Source organism: Oenanthe melanoleuca, chromosome 6, assembly GCF_029582105.1.
Source record: "Oenanthe melanoleuca isolate GR-GAL-2019-014 chromosome 6, OMel1.0, whole genome shotgun sequence".
Lineage (NCBI taxonomy): Eukaryota > Metazoa > Chordata > Aves > Passeriformes > Muscicapidae > Oenanthe > Oenanthe melanoleuca.
The window spans coordinates 18,549,604-18,573,625 of NC_079340.1; the positions used below are offsets into that span (position 1 = coordinate 18,549,604).

A 24,022-nucleotide genomic window follows, 5' to 3' on the forward strand; every position below is an offset into this window, starting at 1 on the left:
TGGCTCTAAGCATCATATGCTCACTCCAAAGCACAGGAGAAGCCCACTTTACAGCAGCACTGAAAACACACCCACTAAATTTCCAGTGAGAATTTGGGAACTCTTGCAATTCACAGGAGCAGACAAAGAGTTCAATATTTAATGTGTGCCTAAGAATTAAGGCAGAGAAATGCATAAAATCTTATTTCTTTGAGCTTTATTAAATTTGGAAGATATAAAGTAGACAATAGCAGCACCAAAAAAAATTCATTGTACAGCTTCAAAGGTCTCTGCAAACATCCTCTATTCATTCACAAATGACCACAGTTTAGCTTTCAGCAGATTAGATAGGAAGTCTGTGTGGAACATCACGTCAGGTCATAAAGAGGAAGGAAGCTAGGAGAATTTTGGAACAGAAGAGAGAAAGTTTGGTTTGGTTTTCTTACATAAACCTTTACAAGCGAGTGTCATGCCTTTCCTTTTGTCTTGTAAAGATTTTGGTAAAGATCATGGGGAAATGCAAATATAGGGAATAATATCTATAAAATCCTGTTTTAAAATCTCACTGCTATCAATACACAGAACTTACTGTCCCCTTATGCTCAGTGGCACAGTAAATGCTGAGCTTTCAATGAAAACAGGAAAAAAAACAACCTTTATTTGCTTTAGCTCCAGCACATTTTCATTGAATTGCAAAGGCCTGAAGTTGTGAGTCTTCTGCTCATGAATTTTTCTCACATGCACAACTAACTGAGACTAAAGTAAACTGCTACAGAAAGCACTTCAAAGTACACACAACACACAAATGGATTCAACACTCAGAGTTTAGAACCTAAGTTACCTTCAGAAGCATTGGGAAAATTGGGAAAAGGTGTGCTAGGATTATGTCATGAGGATGACACACAGGTAATTCTAGTATGGGATTCAAAAAAGCCATTCCAGACATGCATTATTCAAATATTCATTTAACAACCTTTTTTTTTTTTTTTTTTTTTTTTTTGAGTATTCCAAGATCTTGCAATAATGAACCTTTAAACTGAGGTTCAGGGTCTGATTGGCTACAGATTAGATAGAGATATAACCTGGGGGAAATTCCATGTTTGAGGAAATACATTCTTGAAGTGATGCAAATGTTGAGGAGGTGAGGAGTAGGCAGGATGATTGAGCAGCACATTGCATCCTTCCATGGCCAGTTTGATCATCCTCAGCAGCTGTCAGGCTGCACTGTCAATGCCAAATCCATCATCTCCCTTGAGCTGACAGCAGCAAGCACAGTTTTGCCTGCAGCTGACTGGAACTCTCTCCAGTAGTAAAGTACTACATCAACCCTTAAGCTTCATAAAAAAGCCAGAATAATCCTCATGACTTTAGTTACAACCTTTCTTGTGGGTTTTGCTCATAAGCTTCCTACAGCAAGATGTGCAAGTACCAGTTAGCCTTACCCTTGCTTACTCAGACAGCCAATAGTACATGAAACAGACTGTTAGAGTGTACAGTTACAAAATACAGTGTAAGGTATAACTCATTGAAACCACAGATTATCCTTGCCAGAGGCTCACAATTTGCCAAGCTGAATTAAATGGGATTTGTAGAACAGAAAGGATAACTTTGGGACATCTCAGAAATGACCAAACAGCTCAAAGAAATCAAATGTTTTTTGCCTCCTGCATTCAGCAGAAAAGAAGGAATACTTTCCTTTCTTTCTAGAAAACATCAAAATAACTAAGATTACAATCAGAATCAGAAAGACTGGAGATTCTTTCTCACATCTTAATAGATGAATGGCAGATTCCAGTATTGTTTTAAGCCTCAGTTTTTGCTCTCAGTATGGATCTTGTTCATCACAAGAAAAAGAAGGGTTGCTCTTCTGTGATATCCAGAGAGCAGAGAGAGTATTTAAGTTCTGAGACTGCAGAATTTCGTGTTGTTTATGAAGATGTTTATGAAAATTATTTCCTGTTACCAAAAAGATACAGGGTCTCAAAGTGCTGTTCCCTTTATAAATTCACATTGCTGGAAATACTAAGGGCTCTCTCTTCTGCTGGACAGCCTCTGTAAGGTCACACAAGCCTCTAGACATAACATAAGGATAAAGACATTTTTAGATGATGATGTTTAAGTGTTCTTTCCACACTTCCTACATTAGTTGCACTTTCTCTGTTTCCATCATTACTCTGGAAAGTTTATTAGTAATACAGGATAGATGATTACAAGCATTAAAATGTTTTGTAGTGGTCATTAGACATCTGTGAGGATCTCTGCTGAAAGAGACATCAAATACTTCCTTATCTCTTCATCCCTAGTTTTCCCAGTGTGACTTTGAGAGACACATTTTGATCTTCTGTGTGTAACTGTTCTTCTAGCAATGCATAACCATTTTGTTCTATGTCTTAGGATCCTGAAAGGTTTGATTCTATTCCCCTGAAATCTGCTTGAAAGAAACATCTACTTTTAGAAACCCTGTTTATATTCCTTGACAGGATTTTGCATGCAAGTGAAAATTAATTGATATGATTGTGAAGGACCAATACCCCCATTTAAGGGGTTGCTTAGTAAAAATTATTTAAGCTTCTTAAAAATATAATAATAAAATTTCACTATGACTTTTTAAACTGCATTCCTCAGCACTATATTTCTACAAAATTGAAAACTATTTTAAAGTAACACAAGACTCTGGAGAAAAAGTAAATTATTCACTTTTGAAATAATATCGCAATATTTTAATGATAAAGGTCTGCAACTCTGAAATTAAAAGGGATGTCAGTGTCTTTTCCAAGATAACAAGGGAAAAGACAAGAGGAAATGGCCTCAAGTTGTGGCAGGGGAGGTTTAGATTGGATATGAAGAAAAAGTTCTTCACTGAGGGTTGTCAAGCACAGGAACAGGCTGCCCAGGGAAGTGGCTGACTCACCATCCCTGGAGGTATTTAAAAGATCTGTATGTGGGGCACACAGAGCAGAGTTTAGTGGTGAACTTGGCAGTGTTAGGGTAATGGTTGGACTCTATCTTAGAGATCTTTTCCAACCTAAACAATTACATGATTTTATAATTCAAATACATGACACCTATGCAAAAGGAACCATACCTGTTCCTAATATGAACAGAGAAATTAATAAAAAGAAACACAACGTGATTTTAAAAGAATGAACATATTTATTCTCTATCAAAAAGAGACAGTACATCAAGGTAAAAAATATAAATAACAAAATCATTTAACAGTTAGCCAGCCACCATGACTTGGCAGCAATATTTTGCAAAATCATTGCGCAATAATTTTCTCTGGCAGATTAAACTCCACAAAATACATGATGTGTACCTTTTCTGTTTACATCATAAATCATCCTACAAGAGTAAGATAATGTTCTGGTGTATGTATAAAACATCATACAGTAACATGATACATGCTTTATGAAAGCTGGAAAGAAGGAAAGGAGAGAGAATGTCTCTTAATGCTTCCCTTAAACATTTAACTCAGATTTAAGCAACAGATATTCACTTTGCCATTTGCATTCCCTTAACAAAGGCAGATCCAAGTACACACACAAATACACATATATTAAGAGGATTTGTTATAAATAGCTATTGCTTTTATAGGCAGCTTTAAATATACAATCTTCTGTATGTCTTTAAAAAAATAATGTCCCAGTTAGGTCTATATAAAAAAATAAGAGTTCATCCACAGGTAAATATTCTTAATGAGAATGTGACTCTGTGAATGTCCCAAAGAGTTTGTCCCAGTGTGTGAAGTAAGGAGCATAGTTTGATTTGAATTTCAGATGGTGGAGATCGTGATGTGGCGCTCCGCCGTACAATCCAAAAGGCACAAGTCGGTGAGTTGACCATGGCAGGTCATATCCAGAATGGTCCTCCACTGACAAACCAATGTTTACAAGGAAGAAAATCATTTCTGTCAAGGGATGGCATCCGAGGAGCAGTGGGTTTATAGCAGCAAAAAATCCCAGAGAGAGCAGCTCCCATACGCTGGAGTACTGGGTGGTAAGGGCGAACGTCGACACGTGCTTGTGATGCACCTTGTGGAAGGTCTTGTAGAGCCAAGGCACCTTGTGATGAAGCAAATGCCACAGGAAGTACTCAAAATCAAACAGCAGCAGACAAACTGCTACTTGCAGCAGGACTTGAGGCAGCTCTGGAGCTGTCACTGGCAGATTCATGGGTCTCCAGTACCAGTGTAGAAATGTCACCGGGAAGATCAAAACGACATGGTGATACACGCTCTGAATAACGCAAGGCACCATCACTCGAAGACTTGGATAGTTCTGTGGCTGGATTTTGTATTTTCTCAAGTCTGGCAGTCTGATGCTTAAAAAGTCCAGCACAACATATGGAAGACAGAAAGCCATGTATGCTGTAAAAGAAAAGAGCACTGGAAAGAACGGTGACTTGATCAGCAGCTCCTTTGCAGTGATAAAGTCCCAGAGAGACTGCAGGCACAACCTGTCCCGCTGCCCCTCCATGGCAGAGCTGAGCAGCACTCGCTGTGGCAGGCTGCAGTTCATGCTGATGGCAGTCTGAGGCAGCTGGAAATCCTGCAGGCTTTTATGCAGCCGGCTCCACCCCCCAGAAATTCTTACATGGCAATGTGTATCATTAAAGGGGAAGTTCTCTTTCCTGCCATATAGAGAGTGATACAATGCATTACGATATCAGAAAGAATTAGCTGACCAAGGTTTGCAGCAGAGCTCTACAAGAGATTTGCACAGTAGGAAAAACAAGCAGAAGTGCAGAAATCTAATGCTGCAATTCAGAGAAAGAGTTGGAGCATCTTCCACTCCACTTAGTGCAGACACTTTAAAAGTTGCTATTTCTTATTAATTTTGAATTGTGTCATCCTTTTTTATCCTTTTGCCTTTATAGATAAGGCAATAAAAATTAATTTTTTTTTTTTTTTTTTTTTTTTTTAATGCAGCTACTAGCTAAACAGGTCTAACCTGTGGAGATCTGGTGGGTAATGGCTGTGTGCAAACACATATTTTCTTAATGATCCCTTAATTATCAAATAGCCTTAGTTAATAAGACCTTCCAGTCTGGATGTAGTGGCTGTGACTTATCTCCATCAAACATGACATTTGAGGTAATGTTCTCCTTTAAGTACCTGTATTTACTTGACATGGAAAAATTCACCTGACCTGACTAGATGTAAAACAGAGCAAAACACTTTTGAAGATCCCCCAGTTGCCGAGCAGAATACAGGGCAAAATCTCATTATGCTTCCAGACAAATGCTTAGTGGCCAGCATTATCACAATATTACAATATTCACCCCATATCTCAACAGCTCTATTAGCAAGTTGATATGAAAATCCTTCTTTACCCCTATATCAAACTAACATATCCACTTAAAATAGCCACCATTTAGACCTATGTCCTTTAAAGGATCTTCCTCTGACCTCACGCAAGCACACCACAGGCAGAAGCCAGCAGGCTTGACTCCAACATTCCTAATTTGCTAAAAACATTTAGAGGTAAATGATGGAAGTTTTGATTTAACCACTAAGACATCATTTCTTTTGTGCTTTTAGAAAAAGAAAAACAAAGCTTTGAACATGTAGGGAAACAAAGCTTGCCATAAGTTTCCTATGAACTCACCTCTTTTGTCAGTAAAGCATTTATTCTAATATTGGAAATGAGGTCAACTTCCTGGATGACTTTATTAGCTTGTTCAGATGATTTTACTTCTTGGCTAATCAGAAAATAAATCTGATGGGACAAATGTGAGACTGTAGTTCCTTGCTTCTGAATAATTAAGAATGATTAATTAACAGTGACCTTTACTGAATATGCATAAATTTGTAACACAAGTTTGCTTTCAGTTTCAGCTATTTTCTGTTCAATAGATTCTGTTCTCTCCTTAGGCTTCAAGAATTTTACTTAAGCTGTAACATTACCTGTGCCATTATTCAGGCAATCAGTAGGTCCATGTTGAAGACAGGTTTCTACCTCTTCCATATATATTTTGGAATTCAGATTCCTTGCTGTTAGGAGACTGTTCTGTTGAGTTAATTTATTTAGAGCACTAACCATTGTAAATTAAAACCCGGTGCAAGACCCTAATCTAACAGATGAGGATCTACACCCAAGAGCTTCATTTCAATCTTCTGACTGCATTTTATCCTAATCTGTATTTCACAATAAGGCATCTATAACATGATTACCACCTGGGTCCAAGAACATTCATGTTGAATATTTCTGTTGATTTATACAGTCACAATCAGAAATTAAGTCTCTCAGATGGGATAAGTGATCCTCTCTTTTATTAGAATTATGCAGGGAATCAATTTATTCTATAATGTATTCTAAAGGGAGATCCACATAAATTGCTCAGCTGCTTTAAAGACACTCCTCTGGCTAATCCCTACAGATACATGAAGTCTCAAAAGGTTTTAGAGCCGCTGCTGCCCACAAGCGAAATTTTAAAGAATAGGCATTTTGCCTGATTAGGCCATAGAAAAATATTCTTAAATCCCTTAAGGAGAAATAACGGAATTCTTAGTGCTATTTCTAGGATACCCTGCAGCACAAAGCCCAGCAAGGCGCAGGCAAGCAGCGCTTACCTGGGGAGCTGGCGCCGCCCCGAGACCGCTCCGAGACCGCCCGGGACAGCTCAGCCCCGGCATCAGGGAGCACAGACCCTCCTCGAACCCAGAAAAACAGCCCCAGCCGCCTGGCTGAGCCACCCAACAGCACTGACCGCGGATCTGCGCTCCGCTGACTTCAGTTTGCTTGACACGCACACACAAAAAACCAAAAGTACACACAAACTCTTTCTGCATCTAACTCAGCAGCGCAACCCAGCTTTCCTCACTCACAACGCTGCCAAACTTCCCCATGTGTTGCAGGAATCTGAATGGCTCTCTCAAAAACGCACTCCTGCTATAGTTTATAGTTTAGGTTGAAGGGCACATAGCTTGGAATGAGGCCCCACGAAGGGTCTTAAATAGATTCCACATGAGCACAAGATGCAAGCACCTACCCCAGGCTGCACTGTTAGGTCCGAGCTATAACATAAACAGCACAATACTACAATACTAGAAGCAAAATGGGAGAAAGTTAGCGGGAGGAAAAACTAGAATTAATTAACGTACTGAAACTAATGCAGCATCAGAGGGAAACACTCTTTTTCCATCCTCCTCTGTATTATTGCGGTATCAGAGGTTAACATCCCAGAACGTGCCCAGCCTTCTACCGGGACAAGCCTGCTGGGGAGGAGGGTTGGAGACTTGCTCAGGACCAGCACCAGGGAAGCAGGACAGGCACCGGCAGCAGCGGCAGCGCCTGCTCTGGTTTTAAAGGGAGCTGTAACCGAGCTGGCACAGCGCGGGGCTCACGCCGGGACTCACCTGCCGCCGAGCCGGTGCGGAGCATCCCCGCCCAGGTCCCTCCCGCTCCCGCCCGGTCCCTCCCAGGTCCTTCCCAGTCCCTCCCGCTCCCGGCCGGTCCCTCCCGCTCCCTCCCAGGTCCCGCCCGGTCCCTCCCGCTCCCTCCCAGGTCCCTCCCGGTCCCGCCCGGTCCCTCGCAGCCGCCGCGCTCTCCCCGCGCTCGCTGTCCCCGCAGCGGCAGCGCCGCCCGGCTGCAGGATGACGGCACCGGGAAACGCTGCTCGGCTCAAAGCTGGGCGATAACAAACCACGCTGTTCTGCAGCAGCACCGAAAGGTGGTGGGCACGGGTCTGTCACAGGCTTTATAGCTGTAATGGGTTTGGAGGGAAGGAAGGCGCTTGGACCCCATCTTAGAGGATTTTCTAACCCTAAATGATTCTACGATCCTAACCTAAAGCCCCCTTCTGTTTACTTAATCTGCATATTCTAATGCAGGGTCTGGATACAAATAAACGAGATCAAACTTTCCTCCTCGCATCCTTGGTAAAGCAGCTTGAACCCTGAGCCCACAGGGATGCTGAGAATTTCAGGATGAAGAACACATATTCCTCTTCAGTTTTGATTAAAAACTTTACCCTAAACACAAAATACTTTTTTAACAGAACCAACACATTTGCTTTATCAAATTCTTAATCTCCACCTCCCTTCTCAAGCTTCACTGAAAACCACTCCAGACAGTAGAAAGTATAACCAAAGGTCTCTTTAATTAGTTTTGAGCAATGGCTGAGGATGGAAAACTGCCAGTGAAGTAAATTGCTGATTGTCAAGCTTTACCTTAACAAGATCAGTTTTCAAAATAATAAGCAGGAAAATATCCTAAAATTCTTTCACTCAGAATCAATAACTCAGGAATGAGAAATTGATTTACATTCTCAGCAAATTACAGACATAATTTCTGGAAGAGTTAGAATGCAATGCAGACACTTCCACTCAGAAAATAAGAATTAGGCAATCATGTTACAGGTGTGGCTAGTGTCCATCCAACCTTCACAATTTTTTATTTCATTGGTGATTTCAATTATTTTGGTCATATAAAGCTTTATGAAATAGGCTGCCAGGAAGAAAGGCAAGCTCCTGATGGGCAGTGCTGCAGCATGAGTTTGTATTTTATAAGATAATGAAGGGAAAAGAGATTATAAATGCTTTCACTACTAGAAAATCTTCCACCAAGAGCCATTTTATTAGATATCCAAAAACCTGTCCAGCTATCAAGGTTTCTCTCTCACATCTTGCAGAGTAAAGCCATTTGTAACTTTTTATGATATTAAGGCACTTCTGTTTCATTGGGAGGGTTTTTGTTTGTTTTGGGGGGCTTTGAGGCTTATTTGTGTTTTGGTATGGCACATTCACTATAAATAATTTATAGAAAAATTTTGTTTCCCAAGATGACAAAACTGTTTCTCTTACAGGGCCCAAGTAAAGTAGGAGGTCTGTTTTACCACCTCTTCTTATGTTGAGGCACTTCAATATTGCTTGAGTTGATGTATAAACTTTTATCAGTATTATCACTAGCCATGGAATCACTAACCAGTGTGAAAATGGTCTGCATGGAGCTAGTACATCATTCAGTACACTCCACTAACAAACACACAAACATCCTCAGGCCTTCTGCATGAAATGAACACTGTAAATATATTTGCAGATGACTACAAAAAAATCCTTGTCAAGTTCCAAGCACAACATGAGGACAAAACCACGTCTTTATGTCTGTGCTATCCCTCATGTCTGGTTGTTGTACATCTCTCCTGGACCGTGCATTCTCTTCAGCTGCACACAGGTCTGTGAGTGATGATCCATCACCTAAGCAGGGACTGCTTACTTTGCCTTTCTAGCAGTCACTAAATGCTGAGACCAAGCCAGCACAAAGTGTCCATGCCCTGTTAAGCCAGTGGATTTTTATACTGTCCAAAGCCGCTGTTCAGCCAACCTTCAACAACACAGACATACATACCTGTAACACAGAGGTCTGCAGAACAGTATTTAAGGTCTGCTTAGAAAAATGCACTATTCATCACTGAACTCTTAATTCATCACAGGTGATTCTAAATAGACCAAGCTTCTTACTCATCTCCTCTTTCAGGGTCTTAATTTTCACTGACACCTCTCCAAGGTGCTTTACAAATGTAAAGCAGACACACACAAGGCCTGCAATTTTAGTGAGTCAGAGACAACAAAAGCAGCTCACAATTCCATAACTACCCTTACTTCAGTGAAGCCCCATAATGGCTTTTGTGTAAAGCTTCTAGTATCCTGGCTTTATTTCCAGGTACACAGGGTGCTCATCATCTGACAAAGGTGACAACACATAGGATTGAATACACTCAGTCTCAACTGTACAACTACAGAATTACACAAAGGTATAGCCTGAGCACATTTATTACTGAAGGTGACAAAGGTCAAAAGCTGGTTCATGTGTACTGTTGGCAAAGATTAGCTCTCTGCCTTACTTGTGATTGTCATTTATGAGATTACCAGACAGTCTGTTAAGCAATCCAATTACTCAAGGTTTAAGAATATGATACAAGAAGCCTTCCACCACGTCAGTGGTTTAGAAGAAGCCTCACCTGAAGGCTTAGAAAATTACTCTGTCTTGTAATTATTTACAGTTAGTACCTTACTTAAAAGTCTCAAAGAAGTCCACCTAAATAAGAATGGCCTTTTAAGCTTGGGAAAAGCTTCTTTCATGGAAAACGTAATATGGAAGTTTACTTGGCTATTTTACTTTTCTTCTGTACTTGTTCTATGGATTAATAGTTGTGAAAAACAGACTTGTCTTTCTGAATTCTGTCCCAAAAATTCCCATCCATTTATGAAACAGGAAGTAAAACACCACTGCAAACTCTAAGCAGGTCTCATGTTTATTGGAACAGCTCAAGCTTAATAAACATGATGCACATGGCTCTTGCCATACCACATACCCTCATGACTGTTAAATTAGCCACCTTGGATTCCTACAGAAGCTTCCTTTCAGCACAGCAAAGTAAAGCACATCTGGCTGATACAATGTAAAGCAGACTTAAAGGTCCTGGTAGGAATCACAGTCAAAGTCTCATGAACCACTTTGTCCCTAAACAATACCTGAGAATTCCCTGAGTCTGAAATGGGAATTAAAAAAAAAAAAAAAAAAAAAAACAAACAAAAAAAACCAAAAAAAAAAACCACCCAAAAAAACCACAAAGAAACAAGTCTTAATTTACAACCTGTGTCCATTTCTGTGATTTTTTTTTTTTATTTTTTTTTTATTTTTTTACAAAATAAGTTTGCTTCAATTTAAAATGCATTATTTCCTATGACATGTAGAAAGCCTCTTTATCCTGTTGGGATTACTGAAGAAATCTGGGTTGAATCCAACTGTGGCACAGAAATTACCATCTGGACTAAGGCCACTGACTCTGGAGATGGTTCATTTGGCATAGAACTTCTATGCATCTCAGAGAAACCAAAGTCCTCTGAACAATCAATGGAAAGTCCAAAGTCAGACTCCTGAGGCAGATGTGAATCCTCTTCCCCATTAAATGGGGTCTTAGCCCCAGTTTGAAATAGAAACTGAGACAAACTGAGTTGCTGTAATACTGTCAGACTTCTCCAGGCAGTTATTCAGTTCTTGAAAGCAGTGGTGGGGAGCATCCTATAAGCAGTTAAGAAGTAAACAGATCTTCAATGCAGCAGACAATTAAGGGAAAAGTCCACAGAAATTAAGTCACTGAAGCTGTAGAATTAATGCTTTGGCTCTTCTGTCACCAGCAGTAGACTGGGGGAGCTTGTTTTCTAGTTAGTGGTCAGTGCAAATCACAAGTATGTTACATCACTCTCCTCGAAAGCCACAATCTATTGACAAAGTTAACTGAAAGTGGTTTTGTTTGAACATTACTCTTGTTCCAGGAATCTGCCAGGGCAAATTGCAACCTCTATCCACAACTGCTATGTGAAACACTAAAGGCTTCAGGGACACCATCAAAGCAAGAAAATGCAGCAATGAATTTGGAGATGTTACCTAACAGTGGTTTCTCTGGCTTCACCACACTTCTTCTGGGCAATATTGAAAAGGGAAGCAATCTGATTTTATGTGATGGCTAAAATAATACCACAGCAAAAAGTCACTAAGTGCTTTGTAAAGTGCTAGCACCAAAAAGCTCACTGCAGTACAAGAAGTACTTCTCAAAGGTACTTAGAATTGGCCATGTACTGAGAAATGGCCATGTTTTATGCACAGTGAAATGCTTGTTCTAAGTGTCAAGCACCTGAGGTGCTCAATGGACTAACTTATCTAATTTGTCTTTCAGACAGGTGACCAAATTTACGTGCACATGACATACTTTTGTGCTAAGTCCTACTGCTGTGATTTGAGTACCATGCCACTGTGTGCAAAATCAGCAAAATACTGTGAAGAGAGAGAATTAATACTGAGAAAATACAACCAAATATAAATCCAATTCAGTAGTCATTGCTGGCATTTTAAAAATGCATCATCCTAAGCAATGTAGCATTATTGTCAGAAAAGTGTATTTTCCAAAAACTGACAAATTCCTGGTGAGCCAGTACTCTGAAATACCATGTCAGTTTAGAGGTAACTTCCTCATCATGTTAATTATTTCATTATACATGCGGTAAGGTGCATCAAGGCCCCAGATGAAATCCAAATGTTCCCACTCTGGAATGTTTTTGTGGTAAACCAAATTGGTGATCTGAGTGAGCAGCATAGCAACATCCTTTGGGTCTGCCAGCCAGTCCTGTCCACCAGTCCACACTGCAGTTGGTACAGTCATGTCTCTTATTTTGTAGAAAGGGGGAGTAGACTAAGGAGAAGGAAAGTGAAAACAAGGCATTAGAAAAAAAAAAGAAAAATCATCTTTAATCCTACACTGCCAGTGTAACACATTAGCAACTGCAAGAATGTGTCAGATACTCATTTTCTCTCTTGGACAGCTAGAGATGGAGTCCTGTCTCAACCAAAAATATAACTGCAAGAGCCCTGCAATACTATAGCATGTGAAGCAGTAAAGATGTGGTTTGAGGAGTTTACAATGACAGCAGGGTAGCAAGATCTCAGAGAATGCAGCCCATTCAAGGTACTTAAACTCTAAGGCCAAGAGTGACTGCTACTCTGAAAGTATGATACTGCAGTATCACTGAGAGACAAAGGGCAAAATATTTTTGGCATTGTACACAGCAATTTAGAAACAAAAATGCACAAGACTAAACAGACTAAAGATAAACAATACACATGAACTGACAGCTTGTGCCTTATGATGAGAAGTGCAGGGGGATCTCATGATCTAGGCTGGCAGGACTTTCCCTCAAGAAAATGTGTGCAACTACAGATTCATATCCAAATATGAGCCCCACACTGACTTAGGACTACCTCAGCTCTACAGTCCCAGCTGGTTTCTTTTTTTGTTGTTTTGGATAGATTAGATCTCCAGTCTGGTTATTGGCTAACACTAACAGCTCTTTAGCACGCAGCTTAAATACAGCGCCCAGAGAAGTATCCAAGGACTACCTTCTGTGACACTCTAGAATTATAGATGTAAAAGATGTCTACCTGGTTATAGTGAGCCATATTTGCAGCTTTGCTTCCCCAGTCATAAGCTTTGAGTTCCCCAGTCCTCACAGCCTAGAAATAAAAAAAATACAAAGAACTGCAACATTACTACCACAAGAATTAAAAAATGTAGTCATCTGGAGAACTGGCAATGGCAACCTACACAAGAAACAGTGGAATGCCAAATATTAACAAGGACAAGTGTCACTGCTTTGCCCAGTGTCACAGGAATGGGAAACATTAACATTCAATACCATTACACTTTGTCCCTTAAGATTTCAGACACTCTCATAGCAACAGCAGAAAAGACTAAGGAAAACAGCTTAATGAATCCAAAGCTAGGATCTGGCAGCTCCATGTTTATTTCTGAAATATTTACCTTGACATCTAAAAGTGTATGAATAAAGCAGGGAGCTTTCTTAGCATGCCTACTCTGCATAATTTACCATCTACTATTTTTTCAGAAACAGAAGTTTATATAATAGGGATCTGTAAAAAAAAAAAAAAATCGTCACAAGTTTCTTTCTGAGCCAACCCTTGAACAGCTGAGTATAGTAGAACACTTTCTCTGATTAGGTGACCAAATCCACCTACAAGATCACAAGTAGCACTGACCACTGATTCCATGGCAAATGTCTCATTTGTCAGCCTGCTGACCAAGCTTCAGGCCCAACAGCATCACAAGCATGAAATTGTGCAATGAGATGAACATCAAAATATGCTATTAAAATATAAAGCAAAGCCAAACAGAATAGAAAGAAATTCTGCTGTTTTTCACTGGCTAAAAATACAACTTGTAATCAAAACAGAGTTTGCTGAAAGGAAAACAAATACTCATTACAGCATCTCCCTGAGGTAAGTTGTTCTGCTGTATTTTTTGTTGGCTGAGGTACTTCCAGTTACAATATTTTCAAATAAATAGGGAAGAGGGGTGAATCACCATAAATCCTAATTATTGAAAGCAGCTGCAGTGAACAGCTGCCATTCTAACTTTTGGCAGTTCCAGATTTCACTTGGGCTAGACTGCAGATATATTTTAGCATTTTATTTCATTTAAATATCAGACACATCAATACAAACAAACTGGAGTTTAGATTCTGGAAACCCTACCTGGCTCCAGTGAATCATGTTTTGTACAGACGTTCCTGCAGGGCAGTGTGTTGAATACACATCCACTCGGCTCTGCAACAAGATCATTTACATGGTTTACTCTTCCTCAGAGTGCATCAGTCCTACCCATTGCTGCTTCCTGAACAAAAAATCTATTCAATTCCACTTAAAGCTAAGAAACAAAAGTTAACTGGAGCCATACATACAGATGAGATAAAAAGTTAACACACTTGGGGGATTAATTGCATTGAACAACAGAACTCTCAAGCTGAATTTTAAACCTAATAATGGTATCCCCTTAAGCATTTTGTATATTCAGTCAATACTGTGTTAGAGTTCACAATAATTTAGCTATGAAAGAAAGTCACTAGAACACACCATATTCAAGTTTCTCTCATTAAAACCACACAGAAGAAAGAACAGGTTGCCACAAAGGTCATCCAGTATTCTGTGGGTGCAAACATGGGTAGCAAGCCACTTCAGCAAGGAATTCTGAGGGAGGAATTGTTTCTTTCCAAACATGTCCTACAAAATAACAAACACATAGGACAAACATGTAATTGCACAGAATGACCTATTTTCAGCTTTTGTACTCTTGAGGTAATTATTTGCATTTGCAACTGGTGACAGGTGTGTCATATGAAAATCATTGATCTCCTTATCAGCATTGTCATGGTTCCTGCTTCTGCTATAAATGGTGCAGTACATTAACCCCACAAAGAGTACATGGGAACTGGGAAAATCTTGCAAGAATTTCAAACCTAACCTCAAATTCAAATAAATTTTAAATTCAATAATTTACAGTTACACTGTACAGCCTTTTGGCATCAGATTGTTTAAGGCTAAAGTACATTAAGCTCTGCCTGCTGATTTTAAATGGCTTTGTACTTGCAATTTCCTCTCTTCAAATCATGAGAGAAAAACAAGTTGCATGAGATAATGGTGACTACTTCCCCTTGATGGATATTTTTAAAATGGTCAAGGATTTTAAAATGTCCCACTGAAAACTTCCTTAAAAGTGACACAGTTCTTTAAAGACATGACTGACCCATGGGCTTGTCACTGTCAGGTTCTCCCTGCACTCCAGTTTTTTGCAAGTCACAATGATAATCAAGTTCTTCAGCAGAACATGAACATCTGCACAAGGCAGATGATCAGCTGCTAGTCTCATTAGACAAAGTTCATTATGCAAGGAATAGGAAATCACAATGATTAGTGCTGCTTTTATGTTAACTGCCTTTAGAGCAAGGAAGTAGTACTACAGACAGACTTTAAATCAGTACAAGCTAGATCAGAAGGGGGTTTATGTCACAGAACAAACAGCTCTGTGTGGGAATCTCCATGGGTGGTGGAAATAAAAGTGATGGTTAAAAATGACACACAGCAGGGTGTTCACAATGTCTGACTTCAGGCATCTACTGCAGCCTGCCTCATTCCCCTTGAAGTTAATGGGGAAGAGGTAAACTACTCCAGAGGATGATTCACAGGATCTAAATAAAGCTGTTGCTTTTAATCACCCTCTGAAGGATCATCTTCCAATACTAAATAGCTGATTGTGAAACAAATCTGTTAAAGTTCATGACAATTCATGAACTGTATTCAGTATATAGATATTATACAACTCTTCTAAAACACAGTGACTAGTTAATCATATGATTTCCCTAGCTTAAATTCTAGAAACATGTAAATGGAAAAACAACTTTATTCCATCTATTAAGCTGCAATTGTAAAATACTACTTTCAACTGATGTAAATGGTCTCACTAGATGGTAATAAAGCTACAGAAGACACTGCTTTCTTCAATACCATCATTATGGTAAATCTGACCCAGAATCCCAGTCATATGTTACTCTCTAATCCCCAGCTATAAACATTCTTTGCTATGCTATTTTCAGCTAGCAAGGGGCATATATCATTTGGCTTGAAGCATTTACATTCAAATACAAACCTTGAGCAGCATGTCAGGAAACAATCCAAATTTTACCAGAGGGCTAGTGGCAAACTTGACTGTAGCTACAGGTGCCAAGGCAAAGAACATTTTGATTTTCTTAGCCAGCTGTGGCAAAGTTGAAAAAGCAACAAAAGCTGTAAATAATATAAGAACAATTAACAAATCTCACTGGCACAAGCTGGATAACAATTTTACCCAGCAGAAATTCTACAAAAAACTGAGAAAGTGTGCAAAAGCATTTTTAGATTAATAGTTTGACTGCAGTATCCAGGATTAGGTTAAATAATGAAAATTAACCTAGTTATTATAAAGCCAGAATTAAACACAGTAATTCAGAAGATTGCTTTCTTCCAGAAAGCCATTTAATGCTTACTAACCCAACATGCCTAGCTCCTTCTTATAGAAGGTCTAAAGCACCTGAGCCAGGCCTTATATGCAGCAAAATATTCTGGAAATGGGAATCTTTATTCTCTGTGTCTGATGGGTCTAATTTTATTGTTTAAAAAGAAACTGTACTGCCAGCTATATGTGACTTCAATTTATCATTCCAACAGCTTTCCACTTTTAAATGAACACAGAAAGATTAAGTCTTTTCATTTTAATGCTGGCAAATATTCCAGAAAGCCACTAAAAACCAAAAGCAGTAGTTTGCAAGAGCCCTAGTTTTTAATCACTAAACCACATATGTGGAACTTGATACTATTTCAAACACAACATTCTTATAAATGCATCTCTCCACATACCCATTGTGGTGCCCTGTGAATGGCCAACATAAAATACTTGTTCCTGGCCAGTTTTCTTCAAAATAAAGTCCACTGAGGCTGGAATGTCATACTTAGCCATTTCATCAAAGCTACAAAGCAAAGACAGAAAGTCAGTTGTGTCAGAAATCAGTGAGGAGCTTTCCTACACATATCAGTTGTGTGGACATAAAGAAAAGCTTCTATTGGATGAAACAGAACTCTGATGATTGAGTTTTCAGTTTTTTACTGACCACCTGAGTTTCAGCACACTGTATCAACCTCAATACTCCCCTTTAATGTCCCTACATGTGTGACAACACACATAACCAGAAAAAAATATTCTGCCAGTTCACAATGTGTGATAGATAGCAAAACAAGGATACCTGAAAACCCAGAATTCTTCCTGCTTCACTGTGAAGTGTATGTGTTTCCTGGACCAGGTGTTTCCTCTGCTGTTCCCCAGCCATACATCATAACCAGCATCTGCCAGCATGAAGCCAAGGCTGTTGTAATCCAAGTTTGTGATCCAGTTGCTGGCATCTGCAAGCAAACCATGCTGCAGAAACACAGCAGGCCTTGGACCTGAAAAAGAAAGTGTTAATGATGGATTCCTGTTCATTGAAAGTCTGTTGTAGATTTGCACGTGGGCATTTAATCTACTTGACTTAATCTTCCAAGAATAGAAATTTGTATAATGGTTGTAGTGCCATGAAATCACATGCTTTTTCATCAAAAGCTACTTTTTCTCATTAAGGATTTTAAACTAGCAATTTCTTAGTTTCATAACTTGAAGCTCAAAACAGCCAAGTGTGCTATAAATAAACATGAGAAAAGCAGGAGCTACAAGGAAAATACAGGTAGCCCTTACAGCTGTTTCAAGCTCACAGACTCAGAAGAGTGGCCCAAACACAGCAACAGTTTTAATACTTATGAACTTGGCCCTGCCCCCAAACCTGGGGAAGGCATTCCCACATATGTGCTACTGAGGACTTTGTTTCCCAGTCAAAGCAATGCCAAACTATTGTACTGAGCTGTGGAAATCTCTGCAACTGGTACTGACATTATCTTTGTGCAACACCCTTCCATCACCAAAGCTGAGCAGAACATGAAGAGCAGTTCAGTAGCCAAGAAAGGAATTTCTGTTTCAAAGGACCTTCTCCCCTTAATTTATGCAGTTATAAGAACAATAGTTAAGACCCAGGTGGAATTTAGAAGACTGTCTTGACTTCCCTGTACTGAAAAGGAAAATGGCACCTTTATGTGGAATACAGATTTAAAAATTGAAGATTCCTGCTTATACACAAAGAAAATCAATTAACATCTAATGCCCTAGGAGAAACAAGGCCTTCAGAAACTACAAAGACCTGGATCTCACAGTAACACACACACAGTAACAGGTGTTTTGGCTTTTACTTCTGCTCTGAAAACTGAAAACAGGTAACATGATAACTAGCTCAATGCCAGAGATTACTCAGGAATTTACCTCCTCCAGTGACACATCACTCTGCTATGATACAGACTCATACAGAACTTCCTCCATTGATAATTTAGACTTGGATCTTTCAGCAGAAACAGATAAACCACAACTTTTAGTCACCTATATCGTCCATCCCAGGTCATGTCCATAAATGTTTGCTGCAAGTTTCAAATTCCAAATTATCAATACTTCCCTTTTCTGGAAATCTTTATACTTGTGGCAAGGAACCTTTTGAGTGCCTGCTTTTCCCATTTTGTTAAAAAACTCACATGGCATACTGTCCAGGCAAGCAGAGCAAGTGTCCAGCAGCACCCAACTGGCACTGGAGACAGTACAGTTCAACATAACTGTTTACTTTAGTAATTTAGTAATTTATTGTCTAATACTAATAACTAATACTTTATTGTCTTATAAACACGATTGTCAAGTCTCACATTGAATTTGTTTTCACTAATGTTCCATTTACCATTGATACCTTCTTCCCTTTTACTAAACTCAGTTCAACCAACTTCTGAATTTTTGAAGAACAGGCTCTCCTCAAGTTGCTGTTGCTTGTTTCATAACAATGGAAGGGGAAAACTTTAACTGCCTTAATGCTTTAATTCTGTTCTCATAATAACCTTTAATTTCTGCCAGTTCCTTTTTCACTTTACCAAGCAGTCACCAGATCTCCACGTGAATTGCACAATCATATGACAAACTGATTCAGATGATAATAATGACTTTCTATCATCTATGATCCTAAAAACCCCAGAGGCTGAATAAAAAGGTGGGTCCTTAAACTACCCTTTCTGCATAGTACATTTTGTTCTCTTCAATACAGACCCAAGAAGCCAAAGGCAAATTTACTTCCACACCCTTCTTACCAATGCATTGCAGTTGTTTTAGGGTTTTTTGTTAGTAAAACAAAAAATCCTTGATATTCTGCTTTTAGGTTCTCTGTACAATTCCCTTTGTTTTTTTCCTGAAGAATTGTGGGCTTTGTTCCAAAACATCATGTGACACATAATTCCAAGGAATCCTATTCCCATTATGCAGGTATTGCAAAAGAAAAATACGGTGTATATATGCTAAGTCAGCAGTAACACATCATTGGTATCTTTCTGAGAAAAGATACCAAGTCTATAAAAACTTAAGATCAACATGAACTTTGAAATCTTCATTCTCCCAGGAGCTCACACTTCCACAAATGTGGTCAGTAATCCTTGTTTTTTCAAATGAAAGCACTCTGCAAAACATGAACTTGGGGTCGAGGGTGTGGTAAGGGGTATGTGGAGAATTCCCAAAAGTCAGGAAACTTCTGTTTACTTATGTCATCAATGAAGGATTCAACAAAATCAGCAGGTACAAAGGCAACCTTTTTCCCATGAGTTTCTCTGAAATTAAATACAAAGACACCTGCCAGTTTTGACAGGGCTCATCCATGCACTGATCTTTACACACTCCTTGTGAAAGAAAACAGACAGTGCAAACATCCCAACTCATACAAAACCAAGAGATAAGCTCAGGAAGGCTGTTGCTTGGCCTTTGACAGGGGAGAGGGTTTTTCCACAGGTCTCGTTCACACCCAAGGCTATAGGACGATCATAAATTTCTTTTGGGAGCTTCATGTTTTTACCTGTAATCCTAGGATTTTTTTCAGTCGTAAGTATTCTGAGGCAATCCTTAGAATATGTAACTTCTATGCAAATGGGCTGCTGTTATATGAATGCCTGTAGAAACTTTTATAAGGGATGGTGGCAAGACTGATAAATTCAGCCACTGCACAGACACTGTTAATTCCATACATGGTGTAGGAGGATAGCAAGTCAAAAGGTATGTGTCTCTCTTCTTCCACATCTTCTCATTTTTTAAGCATTCTATCATTCAAAAACCTTTGACCATATTGCTCCCTTGTAAGTCTGAGCTTACATCACCACTACTCTCTGTCTCCCACCTCCTCATCTGTACACCCCCTGCATCTCCTCCATGGTTTTAAAACACAGCAGTCCTTAATCTCCTTCTGGATTACTACAGGAACAAAAGCTTTACAAATCAAAGACAGCTTTTTCATTTTCATTCGTTCTTTTTCCAAACAGACATAAATCTTACCTTCACTTCCTTCACGGCCTTTTCTTCCATAAGGTATTCTGTTAATGGAAAGAATATATCCATCTTCTGTTGTCACTTCATATTCCTCACTAGGGTATCCTCTGAAGGTAATAATTTCACTCTGAGGAGAGAAAATAAATCATCTTGGAACCAGACTGCCGGGCTCCTCAGTCCAGGAACACATGCAAAGTACCCTGGGTTTCTTCTAAAGACTGGAATGTGGAATTAAAGGGTGTGGTAGTAATGTGCCATCTGCCTATTCAGGCAGATTTTCTTAATAAGACATCCCAGCACAGACTCAGGAAGTAGCCAGATTGAATCCCAGCAATCTGTAAGGACTCCCGAGACTGTCCCAGCCACATGGAAAGAAGATGAAGTGTTGAAAAGGAGGTTATGGTAACGGGGCAAAATACCAAGAGCCAGATTTGTTAGATAAAAATTGAAACTGCTCTCAAGAAAACAAGTAACAAATAAGTGAGGACAGAAGAAAGACACTGGCACCCCTGCAGCATCTAGAAGGAGAGAAGGACGTGCCATTTCTTACCTTTCTCTTCAAAATTTATGCCCAGTGCAGAGCTTTTAAGTGACTTTGCTGTAAAAGCAAACAGGAGAATAATAACAAAAAAGCTCCACACCTGTTTAATGGTTTAATCTCTCATCTCTTATGTCTTGGGCTTTGTTATTTTAATTTGATGTAACTCCAATAAGGCACTGAACTTGCTATATCATTGCTTTTTGTGACACCAACCATGCCTTGAGAAAATTTAAGAAATGCAAGACATGACCAAGAGTTCTTCTCTTAGACTGCTGGGCAAGGAAGGGGAGAAGAATTTAATCAAGCATGATATTTCTTTTAAATGTCTTTAATTATTCAAAGTGACATTAACATTCCAAAATTATTTTAAGGCTAAGTGCTATTCCAACGCTATTAGCCTTAGACTAAATTATTAGTTTCAGTTCTTTAAACTGTATTTACATGATCCAAGCACTTCTATTCTTATAAACCTTAGGCGTTTCTATCTTGAAATATCATCTCACACATGTGAAATATTGGCACAGTTTAGACAAGAGGAAGAGCAGAGGAAAGAGCAATTCCGGCTATCAACAGGAAATATTTTAGGAGTTAGCTACTGCAGCAGAAGAAGAAAGTTAAGAAAGCAAATCCCAAATGCGGGGAAGAGCAGTGGTGGGTAAGAAGACACGAGCATGGTGCTGCAACTTCACCCTGCTTCACGAACATCGCTTTAATAGCGGCTCCGAAAGACTGCCGCAAAGAGCCGCTAGCAAAAATCCACGGGTCTGGGTCAGAAGACATGCGAGAGAAAGATCAAACAGAGGCAACAGGGGAGCAAGAAGGACGTGGAAAGAGGAGCAGAGAAAGAGGCGGTGTAAGGCTGGGTGCGAGCGGCTGACAGCGGCTGGCGCTGGCAGGTGGCCGCGCTGCCGGCTCTGCCCGGCCGCCCCGCTCCAGCCCGCAGGGCTCGGCGCTGCTCCCGCGGCCACTCACGATGTTCATGTTCGTTTCGGGGTCCACATTCCTCCTCCGTGCGCCCAACGCGCCCGAGCCGGCGGCGCTCTGCAGCAGGAAAGCAGCGATCACCAGGCCCCGCATCCTCGTCCTGCGAGAATAAGCCGGCGCTACCGTGGCTGCACACGAGCCCGCTTGAGGCTTTTGTGGCTCCCCCGGGTGACAGAGGCCGGGCCGGGCCGGGCCGGGCGGAGCCGCAGCGCGCAGGGAGCGGCGGGGGCGGCGCCGCCGGCCGGGCTCGGCCCACACGGCTCGGCCCTATCGGCGGGGCCTGGGCCGCCCGGCCCAACGTGGTTCAGCGCCAATCCCCCGCCCCCCGCGCTCCATTTTCAGAAGCCTTGCAGCCTCCAGAGCCGTGGAATTGCTTCCATGCCCTCCTCCTCTTCTGCATCTGCTCCGCCCCGGGGCCGCGGGAGCCTCTGGAGCCCGCGCAGTGCCGCCCTGCGAGGCTCTGCGCTGCGTTCGCGGCGGGCTCCGAGCAGACAGCGGCTGCAGCTGCTGCCCGGGGCCGCAGCGAGCATCCCCCGACACCTGCCCGAGGGCCCTGACAGCCATCACTGCTGCTCTTACACACACACATCACCCACCCGGCACCTTCCAGCCCTGCCTAACGTATCAAACCTTATAGAAATGGGCTGAACCTGCATGCACGGTTACCATCACAGCTTCCTGCTAACCTGTTTCTTCTTCGTGCTCAGAGGCAACTGATTTCCAGGCACTGCATTGCACAGCTATAATTGCCCACAGAAGCGTGTCTCTGGTCAGGGGATGTGTGACTGTGCTTGCAAAACCTTGGACCAAATTCAGTCCCTTAAAATAAATATTCGTGTAACTCTGCCCAGGCCCATAGAATTATCCAAAGAATAAGAAAGAAAACTGATACTAAATACGCAGTGCTCAAGCAAGAGGCCATCAAGAACAGAAACATTTCTGTTTCTCTGGAAAGCATTACGAGTCTAATTGAATGAAGCTTCTGCATTTGCTGCTATGCAGTGCAGATCTCCCTGAGAGCAGTCAGCCCAGCTACAGCTTGCTCTGAAGTGAAAGCAGCAGAGCTCTAGAAAGATTTCTGAATTTTCCTCTGCAGAGCCCAGCAAGTTACAGAGATGGCTGCAGAAAGGCATTGCATAACTGTTCCCTTACTTATCCTATATTAAGCACATTCCTGCATTTCCTCTATTTAATAGGCATCCATAGCCTAAAGATACAACTAAATTAGTAAAAAGCAAGGAAACTAGGGCAAAGTTCTGCATTTCAGAAGGAAGATGCCTGCATTTTCCTATTTGTACCAAGCAGTGTACCAAGGAAAACAGATGCTTGACACAGAAGCAGAGACAAGAAACTCATAGATAATAATAGCATAGTTAATCATGAGTGTCCACTTCTGGTTTTGACATACCAGTACCTTTCAAAAACTTTTTTTACTGTAACTATCTGCAACGTCTATGTTCCGTAAAATACATGGATTTGTGTAGATGCTTTTCCTACTCAATCCACTGCCTCTTTTCATCACCTATCCAAAACCAGGTTGCTAGAATCATGAATGCTACTCTGAGTAGTAGCTGTACTAACCTTGATCTTTGAGCTCTGAACCATCAGCTCCAACAATCCCTCCACACACACACAAACACACAAACACACAAACACACAAACAGACACTTAAATGAGACACAAGGGCTGGGGGTGTGTTTGTGTGTGTATGTTACTAAGGCTCTCCACATTCTAGTAGAAACCAGAACTTCTAATATGGAAGACTGGTTTGCTGGGTTCTTTTAAAAGAAGGGAAAGGATGGAAGAGGAAAAGGAGGGAAAAGAAGAGAAGAATAAAAAAGGGAAAGAACAGTTACCAGCTACTAACATCTTTGCTGTCATGCTGATGGTTCTGGTTTCTTCTTCCTCTCAGCAGATTCAGTTTGAGTCATTTTTACAAGTGTGTTAACATCCCTTTTACACCTTTCTTTTTCTTCCATGACCTGCAGCTTCAGGTTACATCTGAATTTACTATATGTAGTTCTAATTATGTATGTTACAATCTGTGTCTGGTTCTCTTTGTTACCTCCAAAGTCAATTCTACAAAGTCCGCTCTGCCTTTTTTTTTTTTTTTGTTTGTTTGTTTTTTCAAACTAAGGATCAGTGAATTACTTGTTCACAGGTACTCCAGTCCCCAGGCCATTCCCATCTCTGTTGCCATGTGTGTAGCCTGTA

At 40.5% G+C, this 24,022-nt stretch overlaps 2 protein-coding genes across 2 annotated transcripts; both read right to left on the reverse strand.

Annotated features, from left to right (window-relative positions):
- Positions 1–3,116: 3,116 nt before the first annotated feature.
- On the reverse strand, positions 3,117–7,385 carry CH25H (cholesterol 25-hydroxylase). Its single transcript, XM_056494795.1, has 2 exons — positions 7,337–7,385; positions 3,117–4,608 (listed from the first exon to the last, which is right to left on the reverse strand). Exon 2 carries the CDS (start codon positions 4,494–4,496, stop codon positions 3,672–3,674), a length of 825 nt encoding a protein of 274 aa, XP_056350770.1. The 5' UTR covers positions 4,497–4,608; positions 7,337–7,385; the 3' UTR covers positions 3,117–3,671.
- A 2,830-nt stretch (positions 7,386–10,215) lies between these two features.
- On the reverse strand, positions 10,216–22,052 carry LIPA (lipase A, lysosomal acid type). The gene is made up of 9 exons (XM_056494855.1): positions 21,797–22,052; positions 20,290–20,410; positions 17,105–17,303; positions 16,722–16,831; positions 15,976–16,112; positions 14,406–14,552; positions 14,028–14,099; positions 12,918–12,989; positions 10,216–12,171 (listed from the first exon to the last, which is right to left on the reverse strand). Exons 1-9 carry the CDS (start codon positions 21,899–21,901, stop codon positions 11,932–11,934), a joined length of 1,203 nt encoding a protein of 400 aa, XP_056350830.1. The 5' UTR covers positions 21,902–22,052; the 3' UTR covers positions 10,216–11,931.
- Positions 22,053–24,022: the final 1,970 nt, after the last annotated feature.